General features: G+C 35.8%; 1 protein-coding gene across 1 annotated transcript in view; it reads left to right on the top strand.

Moving 5' to 3' along the window:
- Positions 1-13,248, top strand: part of LOC131059365 (bystin) — a 117,991-nt gene that overhangs the window by 99,993 nt on the left and 4,750 nt on the right. Inside the window, exon 9 of the mRNA XM_057992593.2 lies at positions 5,514-5,660. Within this exon, the coding sequence (XP_057848576.2) occupies positions 5,514-5,660 (147 nt within the window). The remainder of the gene's footprint in view (positions 1-5,513; positions 5,661-13,248) is intronic.

Genomic DNA, 13,248 nt, shown 5'->3' with positions numbered 1-13,248 from the left:
ATAAAATAAAAAGACACCACCCTGCATATAACTTGTCCATTCAATTGGAAATTACAATACTTTTACATGGTATCAGAGCCAAGTTGATCGAACTTGAGGCTATTTAATTTCGTGAAACAAATTTAAGAACAAGTTTATAGTACATCACATTTCTTCAAATGGCCAGTGCTATCAGATTCGAAGACAAACTTGGAGGTGGCGATGATTTTTCAGCTTGGAAATTCAGAATTCAATGATCCTAAAGGAGAACAAAGTGGATTCGTTCGTCCAAACTAAAAATGATCAACCTGAAAATGAACCTGACAAAACAGTATGGATTGAGGGAAATGAAAAGGTAGTTTAGAAAGAGAAAAGGTCGTCAAGACAAGAATACTTCAAAGGACTTATCTCACATTCAATGTTACAGGTGTGATCAGTTCGGACACTTTGTTGCAAAATGCTCGGAAAGAACCAAGAAACATGCCACATTTGTCAAAGCGAGAAAGACTATAGGGGAAGATGACTCCGAGAAATACGTATTCTACTCGGCACTCACAAGTCAAGCTTCTAACAAAATCAACTCATGGGTGATTGATAGAGGTTCATCCAGGCACATCACTGGGTTTAGAGAAGTACTGGATTCCATGACAGAGGAGAGTGATGAGGACGTAACCATCGGAGATGACTCCACACATCCAGTCAGAGGAGTAGGAACCTACACCATCAAATTGAAGACAAGCATAATCTTGCAGCTTGAAGGAGTACTATATGTCCCCGACATCAAAAGAAATCTAGTCTCTATATCGGCATTGGAAGATAACGGATATAGAGTAACATTCATGGACAACAAAGTATTGGCTTGGCCAAAGAACTCCTCCATCAAGAAGGCAAAGACCATTGGACAGAGACGGGGCTATCTGTATGAGCTGTGCACGGAACCCAATCTAGCCCTAATCCACGAAGCCACTAATGCAAATGAAGTTTGGCATAGAAGATTAGGCCATCTGAATTTTAGGGCTTTATCTTCAATGGGAAACCTTGTCACAGGTCTACCCAAGTTAAAGCAAGATCATTGAGGAGCATGCAAAGGATGTGCCCTAGGTAAAAATACCAAAGGTGCATTCCAAAATAGTACTAGGAAAACTAGTAAAATTCTAGAATTAGTTCATTCTGATGTATGCGGACCTATGTTCGTATCCTCTCTAGGAGGATTCTTGTATTATGTAATATTTGTTGATGACTACTCTAGGAAGACTTGGATCTACTTTCTGAAAAGTAAAGAATCAGAAGAGATCCTCTCTAGGTTTAAAGAATTTAAATCACTAATTGAAAAGCACTTAGGAAACAAAGTTAAAACCCTAAGAACCGACAATGGGGGAGAATACACATCAGATTCATTTAAAGAATTTTGTAGAGATAATGGGATTAAGAGGGAGTTCACTATACCTTATAACCCCCAACAAAATGGGGTAGCAGAAAGAAAAAATAGGACTACAGTTGAAGCTGCCAAGGCCATGATCCTAGATCAAAACCTTAACACAAGTCTCTGGGCTGAAGCATCCAACAACGCTGTATATATACAGAACAGATGCTCTCACTCCCATCTTGAGGACAAAACTCCTGAGGAAGTATTCACTAAGACTAAGCCTGATATTAGCCCCCTTAGGATATTTGGATGTCCTGTCTATATCCATATACCTAAAGAAAAGAGATTAAAACTAGAACCTTCTGGAAAAAGAGGATTGCTTGTAGGATATAGTGAAACCTCCAAAGCCTACAGAATCTATGTACCTGGTCAAAGGAATATTGAACTAAGTAGGGATGTAATCTTTGAAGAGGACCTGGCTTTCAAAAGAGCTCAGAACTTCATAGAACCTGAAATCTATGCACCTACCTTTAACTTAGATGAAAATCCTGCCCCTGAGTTTCAGAGGGAGAATCTAGATGAAACTGAAAATGAAAATGAACACTCACCTAGAAATCTCAAGAAAAGACCACTATGGGCCACCAAAACAGTAGAAGAAGCTCAGAGGTTTGCTGCTCCTTCTGGAACCTTCAGAGAAAGCAAAAGACCTAATAAATTTACTAGCTATGTTGCTCTTATGAATGATCTATCTAAAAACGAACCTGACAATGTAACAGATGCCCTTAAACATCAAGTATGGAAGGATGTTATGTCTGAAGAGTATCAATCCATAATGAAAAATGATGTATGGGAAATTGTTCCTAGGCCAACTAAGAAATCTGTTGTTTCTTCTAAATGGCTTTTCAAGATCAAACATGCAGTAGATGGCAGCATTGAAAAGTATAAGACAAGATTTGTGGCCAGAGGATTTTCTCAAAAGGAAGGAATAGACTATGAAGAAACATTTGCTCCTGTAGCCAGATATACCTCAGTAAGGACTGTACTAGCCATTGCAACAACAAAGGGATGGAAGGTACATCAAATGGATGTAAAGACAACTTTTCTTAATGGAGAGATATCTGAAGAAGTATACCTAGAGCGACCTGAAGGGTTTGAGATCCATCATGCAGAATCTCATGTGTGCAAACTTAAGAAAGCTCTATATGGGCTCAAACAGGCTCCCAAGGCCTGGTATGAAAGAATTGACACATATCTATCAAAACTAGGCTTCTCTAAAAATGATGCAGATCCTAATCTCTACTACAAACAGAATAAAGGTGATATGCTAATAATGATTTTATATGTTGATGACTTATTAATCACAGGAGAAGATCACCTTATAGATCAATGCAAGAAAGAGCTATCCAAAGAATTTGATATGAAGGACTTGGGATTCCTTCATTATTTCCTAGGATTGGAAGTATGGTAGAATTCTGATAACATTGTTCTAAACCAAGGCAAGTATACATTAGACATCCTGAAGAGATTTGGAATGCTAAACTGCAGACCTATGACCGCTCCAATGAAAACCAATCTTCATAAACTTAAAGAAGTAGCAACTGAATCACCTTCTACTGACCCCACTCTATATAGGCAAATGATTGGACCTCTTATGTATCTGGTAAATACAAGACCGGATATCTGCTATGTAGTGAATGCCTTGAGTTAGTTTATGTGTGAGCCAAAGGAGATACACCTGGTAGCAGTAAAACACATTATGAGATATTTACAAGGCACTTTAAATCTTGGTCTCAAGTATGAGAAAATTGATCTTAATCTACACTGATTCATAGATTCAGATTGGGCTGAAAGTGTGACTGACTGGAAAAGCACCTCTGGGTGCTGCTTCAGTTTAGGATCAGCCATGATATCCTGGATCAGCAGAAAGCAGTCTTCTGTAGCGCAAAGTTCCACCGAGGCCGAATATATTGCAGCCTCCATGGCTGCCTGAGAAGCAGTATGGCTTAGAAAGTTGCTTGTGGGATTGTTTGGTAATCCGATGAAACCTACTATCATCCATTGCGACAATCAAAGTTGCATAAAGCTTTCAATGAATCCAGTGTTCCATGATAGATCCAAACATATTGAGATCCCATACCATTATGTACGAGACATGGTAGACAAAAATGTGATCAAATTAGAAATTGTTAGTACAGGAGAGCAGACTGTAGATATTCTGACCAAACCACTTTCCAGAGTGAAGGTTGATCACTTCAGAAAGGGTTTAGGTATGATAGAAAGGTAATTTGCTTTGTAAATAAGATGTTGAAAATGTAAACTTCTTTTGTCATGTTGAGACATTCTGGGTTTTTACCCCCTGTGTTCATATCTAAGAGGTGACGATCTCTCAGATTATGAACTCTTGTATGCAGACATCACAAGGTGACGATCTTATGATTCTCAAACTAGTTATCATGTTGGATCTTTGGTATGTCATGGATGTGCCATGATGGTGTTGTGATAAAACATTTGAATAAAATGTTTGTGCACATATCACAACCTGGATAAGATGAGAATTTAACCATCCTCATATGTTTATCCTCAGTATTGCATGTTTAGGCAATACTGATATCATGTGTTTAGGTGATATCTTGTCATAATAAAATGATGAATCTTTTATATCACGTGGTTGGGTGATACTCTATGTCACATACTTAGAGTAATGTTTTATATTTGTATCCTATGTTCTGATGGTACTTCATATCATATGTATAGATGATATATATTCTTGGAGACTGACATTTTTCAAAAAGAAATGTGATTCAGGTTACTTTATCTTCCAAAAGCTAAGAGGGAGTGTTAATGCATTAGTAGCTTCTACAAGATAAGACTCTCCTAACTCATTAATCTCCTATATTCTGTTATTAGTTTACTCATTCATGCTTTATGTTTATCAGACTATAACATTGGTCATAATTATGATATTGATATTGGATAATGATACATTAGATTGACGACCTGCTTAACTATGTTAAGCGTCAATCTAAATGCTATCGGGGTATTAACCCGATTGCATATAATGCTAACAGCTATTATTATTGTTTACATTATATTAATCCATTATCATATGCTTTGATACCGATTCATTATCGGGTATGTTATAGATCTGTTACAATTAACAAATGATACCGATTCATTATTGGGTATGTTTATAAGCACTGTTACCATTAAACAATGATACCGATTCATTATCGGATATGTTTATAGCATCAGTTAGTTATGAATCGGTTGATGGTTGTAGGAGTCACGACCAAGTGACATCTTGGTCGGACATGTCTAAAAGACATGTCCGATCAAGGCGCCACTTGATCGTGGCCATCTTACTACTTATACTTCATTCAAATTAAAGGAGATGACATTGAAATCGATACATGTTCATCCTCCTTACCTGCAGTAAAAGACAGATAACAATATTAGTGTCATAGTCATAATATAAAATAAAAAGTCACCACCCTGCATATAACTTGCCCATTCAATTGGAAATTACAATACTTTTACACATATGATTATTTTTATCTTGAACCTTCACTTAATAAAAAAGCCTTACTTTTTGATGAATTTGAGATGCATATACTGCTAGTTTATCTCAAATTGTTATTGTCCTCATCTATGGTACAAATGCACAATTTAATTATGAAGTTGTTGTGTAGGATTAATAGTTTGAGGCTTTGAGCAATATTTATATGCTTCATAGAAGATGTGGCTGTATGTTTAAGTAATGCATTCGCTAAATAAAAGTTGTAAGACATGCTATAAATGCTTAATATCAACCATATGATTATATTTATTGTTGACATTTTAAAAAAGTTTCCTCCATTTTGATGAAATTGCAAGGCACATACTTATTTTTCTCATCTATGAAATGAATACATAATATAATGATGCAGTTGTCATTTATGATTTATATCTTGAGCAGTATGCATGCTAATTAAAGAAGGGGCTATATGTTTAAATTAATAAATGCACTTGATAAATAAAAACTTAGAAGACATGGTATAACTGTAAATGCTAAACAAAAACAACTCATTTAGTTGTTTGTGCTTTTTTTTTGTGAGCAGTAGCACTGCCTCGGATTAGATATAACTTCTTTGTGATTCAATATTAATAATATTTTGGTTGATATTGGCAGTTACTTCATAAAACTTCTTTTGGATAAAAAATATGCTCTACCATATCGAGTGCTCGATGCTCTTGTCAATCATTTCAATAAATTTTTGGATGAAACACGTGCCATGCCCGTGATATGGCACCAATCCCTTTTATCATTTGTCCAAAGGTATTTTTCTTTCTTCCTTTTATAGTATATTTTCCAAGAATTAAAAACAATTTTTTTTGTATTTTCTTTATTTGTGTGTTTACATCACATGGCATTTGAATAAAATTTGATAACCTTTATAGCAAGGTGAATTCCATTTTGTATATTCTTTGTAGTCAATGTTGTATATGTTTTCCATTCAACTTTAGTATTGAAAATGCTTTTATGCTGTGCTCTGGGATACAACTGGACTTCAGTTTGTCTTATCATCTTAAGAGTATTGAACCAGTTGAGAGGTTTAAATGTGTGGGTTTAGAAGATATTATTACATGTATGCCATAGAAGAATAAAGTTACTTGTAGGAGTGGTTGCCTTTATACAATTTGCTTATAAATTATAATGATGTTCATCTAAGTGCAGTAGGCATCTCTTCTATTGAGGCGTTATATGCTTGACCTCATAGAATAATTATGAGCTGGGATAGAGTTGAGGAAAAAGTGTACGTTGGTCCTCATATGATAAAAAACACAGGAAGAATACTATCTTGACCTAATTAGACATACTTTGAAGGAAACAACAATATTCGTAAGAGGGTTATGTGATTTCCATATATTTAAAATAAAACAAGTTATAAAGTAGAGCCAAGAATTTTGGCATATGAGAGTTTTGTCAGGGTTAATAGAAGGTCGATTCTTTCATTTCCTTTAATGGCTCAACTAATTTCTTTGAAAAAGTTGGCCTAGTTGTTCCCAGACTAGGTGTGGAACGAACCTGATCCAAGGCCCTTATGCGCATAAGTGGTAACTTGGCTTCAAAACATAGTTGGGATGGTGTAAAAGGACATTCAGACATATGAGATAGATATTAGTGTAATACATCAAAATAAGTAATAATCATACTTTCTCTAAAGAATTAATGACATAAATACCAATGTTGAGAATATAAACTAATTTCTTTGAAAAAGTTGGTCTAATTGTTCCCAGACTGGATGTGGAAGAAACTTGATCCGAGCCCCTTATGCACATCAGTGGTAACTTGGCTTCAAAGCATAGTTGGGCAGGTGCAAAAGGACATTCAGACCATATATATTAGTGTAATACATCAAAATAAGTAATAGCCATATCTTTTCCAATGAGTTAAGGACAACAAATACCAATGTTGAGAATATAAACACAAATATGGGGTGTGGGGTTAGTATAGAAATCAAAGTCATAGGGATGGAGGAGTTGCTAAATAACGTACAAATGATGAGGAGACAATTGGTGCAGACAAATAATATTGACCAAAAGCAATCAAGAAGTCCTCACAAAGTCATGTTTGTGCCCAACCACTAAATTTTGATGATAAAATGGATAAAATTCATAGTTGATTATGAACATTGATGGTTATATATGTGTAAAACGAATGTCAAAATTGACCTTACAAGCTTCTGTGGTGCCAACCTAGATGAAGCTGTTGATTGGTGCAGCGATTATTAATGTACTCTTCTAATGTGAAATCTTGTTAAAACTGACGAAGAGAGAAAAAAATCTGCCCTATATTTGGAAGGAACAACATTCAAATGGTTTATATGGTGGCGTGAAAATACAAGAGAATTTATACAAACTCGCATGGATATTTTAGTGAATTTCTAAAATATTTTAGCCACTTGAAACTCACTATTTTAGTAAACTGACCAATATTTTGTCACTTAGATAAATATACATCAAAATGGGAAGTGTTATCAGCTAGTGGTATGATATATTATTGGAACTTTTAATTCAATCCTACATAGGGAGATAAAAAACTAGAAATTTGAGAAGAAACCCTTTAATTCAACTATAGACAATTACAACAGCATGAAGATTGGAACATAAAAAATGTGAACAAAATAAAGCTCTATGGTTTTGTCCATAAAATGTTATGAAAAGAGAACCTAAACAGGATTGAACCAGATATAAACCCCCACATTTCTGTAAGATTAGTTAAGTAAAATAGGAGGTAACAAAGGAAAAGGACTTTTAAAATCCTTTAACCTGAAAGAAATTATACAGTTTGTGATAATGAAAGCAACTGAAAGCCAAAAGGTGGTGATAATGATCAACCTAGTATCCTAGTTGTGGCAATAATAGATATTCAATGACTTCAAAATTTGAAATTCAACAGTATATTATTGATTAATAAATCATGGTCTTGATTGACTCCAGAAACACACACAACTTTTGTAGTTCTATCCCTGGCCAAGTGCTTAAACTTGTTTGTTTACCTAACTGAGGAATTTGAAGATATGATTACAAATGGTAATTATATATCATGCAAGCATTAGTAGGCATGTGCACCACCAAACTTGACTGTGTTGGGCCCCCAATTCGTTGCAGTGTAACAAGGACATAGCTCTCCAAGAAAGGTCACGACACATTCACTTCTTGTGTTGGCATCCATGGGTTTTTCTCACTTCTTGTGCTGTAACTGTTCAGCAAGAAAGTGTGAAGGGTCTGAGGATCATTGTACAATGGCTCAACATAACAAAGAGTTTTCTATATCTAAATCATCTAAGTTCTTCATTTGCACTAGAGAGGCTATGGAGATTGGTGATCTGCAGAAAAGGGCAAAGTGATCTAGACACAACTACGTAATGGTTCATTATGACTGCCATATGACCTCATGCTGCAATATGCCCTTTGCACACACACATCATGCCAAGGTTAACCACACATGTTCATGCCAAGGTTAATTGCACATGGAGATTCTCTTGGTCAAATTACTTTGTGCATATCTGCACATTCATCAATCTGAATGGCTCCACACACATCTACACATGCATTGATTCAAAACAGCTCTGCACAAGATAGCGCAAGACAGAGCAAAAATGGTTGTGTGCATACTTAGTCACTCAGTGCATTAGGTATCTGCAATTGAGCTTTGCTGACAGTGCCAACTCTTGCGATATCTTCATCTTGTGCAGATCTACACATGGGTAGCACAAACATGTTTGGCTTTATACACATCTGACATCTAGCCACATATCCTCCACATGTTCATGTTAGCCAACTAGCACCATATGGATCTGACACATGGTAAACTTCTGGCAAAATGCGAATCACATAATATATGCATGAAACTCATCAACAATTGTAGACAGCTTAGTTGACAACTTATTATTTAAATACACATCATTCTACATTATATAAACTAGTCTTCTGGCATTATTCTAGTAGTTTGTCAATTATCAAGCCTATATCACATGTTTTAGACTAGTTTTGCTGTACTCTAGAGTGCTTAGGCAAATTAGGTGTTCACATTACTCACTACCTAATCACTGGAACATGCGTTTCTGCCAACACTTCTATAAACTGTTGTATATTCACATAATATCAACAAAGTACATATTCTTCACACCAATTGCATGCTCTATCTTTTCATGGCATGCTTCTTCTATAAAGCTTCTGTACCACAAGCACCAAATGGTAATAAGCCAATCTTCATTTTGCTACATGCAAGGTTGTTTTCCAATCTCAGATCGAAATAAGATCAGCTTATGTGAAGGCAATGTAAATAGATTTCAGAGAGCTGTTAACACCAAAGCTTATCTGTAATGTCCCCATTGTCATGAGCATCAGAGTTCAAAGGATTAGCCTATCATTTGACCCTCGCAGGCTAGTATGGTGGATTGGAGGGTCTAGTTTGGGTGTTATGGAGCTTTTCAAGTGATAGATGGCAGTGTTTTCCTCACCAGATGGTTGATATAGTCTAAGGCTAGGCTATTCAGAGGTTTCTGGTTCCGTTTTGAGGGACTTACTATTTATAGTAAGTCAGTGGATGTTAGAGAGGGGCCCTTACTATTTTTAGTAAGGCAGTTGGATGCACAGTGGATACAATGGTTAAGTCCCAGGTTCAGTTGGAATTGAGAAATAATGATTAATGGAGTTATAATGTTATAATTATTATTAAAGTTATACTTTAATTATTAAGTGCATATCATTGATAAATTAAGTGGACTTAATTTAAAAGAGAGATTTAAATGTTTTAAAAGTATACTTTATAATAAGTGATAAAGTGTTATTTAAAGGGGAGATATAAGTGTTTGATAAAATATACTTTATATTTTAATGTTGTGCACCAAAATGAGGGAAAAAAGAAATGAAATTAAAGTAAATTAAAGGAGATGAAGACAAATGCAAATTAAACATTATAAAAGGGGATTTGGATTTCATTTTATTCATTATTCTTGAATCATTCAACATTTGTCTTTTTTGGAGAAGCTTTGGCTTTGAAGAAGAAACCTAGGGTTTCACTGTAAATTCAATCTTGGAGAACGTAGCCTCTCTTCGATTGTGCTGGTGGCTTCACAGGGAGGTCACATTCGAGCTTTATTGGAGGAAATATCAATTGTTTCACAAGGGGTTTTGAAGTTTATTCTTGGCAGATCAGAAGTTTGAAGATAAATATTTATTGAATACATTTAATGCTAGTTTGTGCTTGCTTCAACATTGGCACGTGGGAGTCTTCTTGTGCTATATTATTCAGGTAGAGACATTAATAAGTATAGCAGATCAAATGGATTATCAGTCATCAACTCTGCTGTTTCATTTCCAGAATTTTGGTAATCTTGTTATCTTCTAAATTTTGGGTATGCTTTGGTATTGTAAAGGCTTTAAAGAGATAATCAATAGATTAAAGGTTGCATTTTAATTGTTTGACAAATTACCCATTGCTGTTGACGAAGATTTCAGTCTTGAATATGCATGCCAAGTGTTTGTAATAATGTCCCTTTGCTGTAGATGAATATTGTAGTCCTTAGGATGCATGGTAAATGTTTGTAGAATTGCCTTAGTGCTGTAGCTGCATATGCATTATCATTCTCAATCATATGCTTGCACTTCAAGTTCATTTAGTATCTGCAATCTATTTCCGGTCATCTCAAATATATTTTCAAGTTATATCAGCATATCAAATCACATTCAAAACCAAAAAACAAACAATCAACATCAAGACCAGATTGTTGGCAAAGTGTTTGACAATATTCCTTGAGCCTTTAATCAGCAACTTGAGGTCAAATTAGTCAAGGGATACCACAGTCAAGCAAGGCCACCACTATGCCAAAAGCCCGGACTGGTGGTGAATGGTGCCCAGTGGCGTTAAGAGTGGGGTTTCTATCCCACCAAAGTGCCAGCGCAGGCCAGCCCCCTCATGGACACATGGCTGCCCGATCGTGGGTGGGTCCCAACCCTGGGTACATGCCCAATGGGAATCCGCACCACCCCAACATTTAGGCTGGGACATCACATTATCCTCTACTTCCAATTTAACATGTGCTTTTAAGATGGTCAAATCCGGGTTTCATAGTGCTCTCACAAGATGCTATGTGGCTACCCAAGAGTCTGTTTAGCACAATTTTGGGATTCTTCTTCAGAAACGTATTTCATGACATGATGACGATGAAAAATTATTGCTCAAAATAATCGGATAATCTATTGAACGATATACAACCGTATATATAGAGATTACAAGACGACGTTCTAAAATTAGAACAAGTCGTTTAAGTGAAACTAAAAAGCTAAAAAAAGCTTGAAATATTAAATAAAGCTTAAAAAGCTAAATAATATAAAGCTAACTATTCGTCTTTAATAAAGAAGCAATAGTTTCACTTAACGCACTAACAAAGCTAAATAAGTCGACAACTAAGATAACCACTAAGAATAGAAGATGACCATTATAGAAGATATTAGTATTATTTTATCACCCTCCCTAATGGTCATCGTACTCAATACCCTATAGAAGACACTGCAGGTGTTATAATCACAGATGCAAAAAACACTCTGTTGCTACGAAGACCCTCCCAGGATTTGTAGAATGCAAATGACCAAGAGTACCAAAAGCCATCCAAGCTAATGTAGTCCTCACACGTCAATTAGAGATCTGGCACCCGCGAATTACTGAAGCCTGAAGCCATGATTTTGAGGAAAAAATCAGCAAACCCTTTTGCAGAAGAGTACCAAGCACTGTTTGCTCCAACAACTCCTAAACAGACTGCAAGATACCATGGTTGCAGATGTTCGCCTTGACAGTGCGACCCAAAATTGACTGCAACAAAGCACAATTTCTTAGGAGAAAAATCGATCAAAACCAGAGAACTTCATGAATCACAAATTCCACACGAACTTCGCGTATTACAGATGATTTTCGAGGAAAAAATCGTAAAAACCAGCAAACAATTTTTGAAGAAAAAATTGTGAAATCCTAGAAATCCCACACAAGCTTTGCGGATTACAAAAGATAATTTTTAAGGAAAAATTATTAAAACCCTCCCATGATTTTTATGGCCAAAAAAATCAGAAAACTAGAACGAACAATTTTTCAGGAAAAAATCATGAAAACCTTGGGACCTGTAGGAGGTCTGGCTTAAATCAACTTGACTGTGTTCCAACATCATGTTGGTCAAAGACGCCATCACGGAAACCGAGGTTGAATGAGGTCAACCTAGTGAAGGCACGAGACAAAAGAATCTTATTAAAAATCAGAATAGAAGCAGCTGCACAAAGAATCTGGAGTGGAATTCGAGGCACAAATCCCAATGCACGAATTTAAAGGTTTAAACCCAAAAATTAATTAGAAAAAATTAATAAAACCCCAAAAAAATTCTGAAAAAAAAATCAGAAAATAATAATCCAAATCGGCAAAAATTCAAGAGGCAACATAAATGGTGGAACCAAGACAGGAAAATTCGTGATTTGGCACAAAACCTTCAGCGCCCTGCAAAAAACCCTCTCATGTGCCTCTCCATGGAAAACATGAAAAAATGCGTGGTCAAAAATCATGCCATAACCCATGAAAACCCTCACTGCCAAAAATTGTGGACACAAATAGCGTAGGAAAACCGCAAAAATTGCCAAAACACGCGTGCAAACAACTTCCTCAGTGTCGAAAATCGCAAAATACAGAGAAAAAGGCACTGAAAAACTTCCATCAGAAATCCAATGAAAATACCGGCAAAAATCGCGCTGTGCATGAACACTGCACCCAATAAAAAGTCACGACAGGTGGAAAAATGACAGAAAAACCCCAACGAAAATCGCGACACAGACGGGAAAAACATGACGCGAAAACACAAGTCCGCGAAAATTGCAGAAATCACGTGAAAGGCCAAAGACGTGATTGGAAGGAACAAAATTCATCACTTTTCAGACCCAAAAAAATGTGTGCCCTAGTTGTGTCGAACTGAAACCATGAACCTGCAATTTTTCAAAAGACAACCCAGCAAAAACAACAGACAAGGATGCACAAAAGCATAAATTTCGGGTAACATCTTTACGAATTTTCCAGAAACCCTATGTTGCCGAAAATTAATCTCTAAAACTTCTTAACAATTTCTGGAAATAAATTCCAGGTAGAGGCTACGAATTTTTTATTAAAAAATTCACCAAACTTTGAAAAAGCCCATCCCGCTCTGATACCATGAAAAACTATTGCTCAAAATAATCGGATAATCTATTCAACGATATACAACCGTATATATAGAAATTACAAGACAACGTTCTAAATTAAGAGCAAGTTGTTTAAGTGAAAACTAAAAAGCTAAAAAAAGCTTAAAATATTAAATAAAGCTTAAAAAGCTAAATAATATAAAGCT

The sequence above is a fragment of the Cryptomeria japonica genome, chromosome 9, assembly GCF_030272615.1.
Source record: "Cryptomeria japonica chromosome 9, Sugi_1.0, whole genome shotgun sequence".
Classification (NCBI taxonomy): domain Eukaryota; kingdom Viridiplantae; phylum Streptophyta; class Pinopsida; order Cupressales; family Cupressaceae; genus Cryptomeria; species Cryptomeria japonica.
Note: the sequence above shows the minus strand (reverse complement) of the source record. Positions and strands in the feature narration are given on the sequence as shown.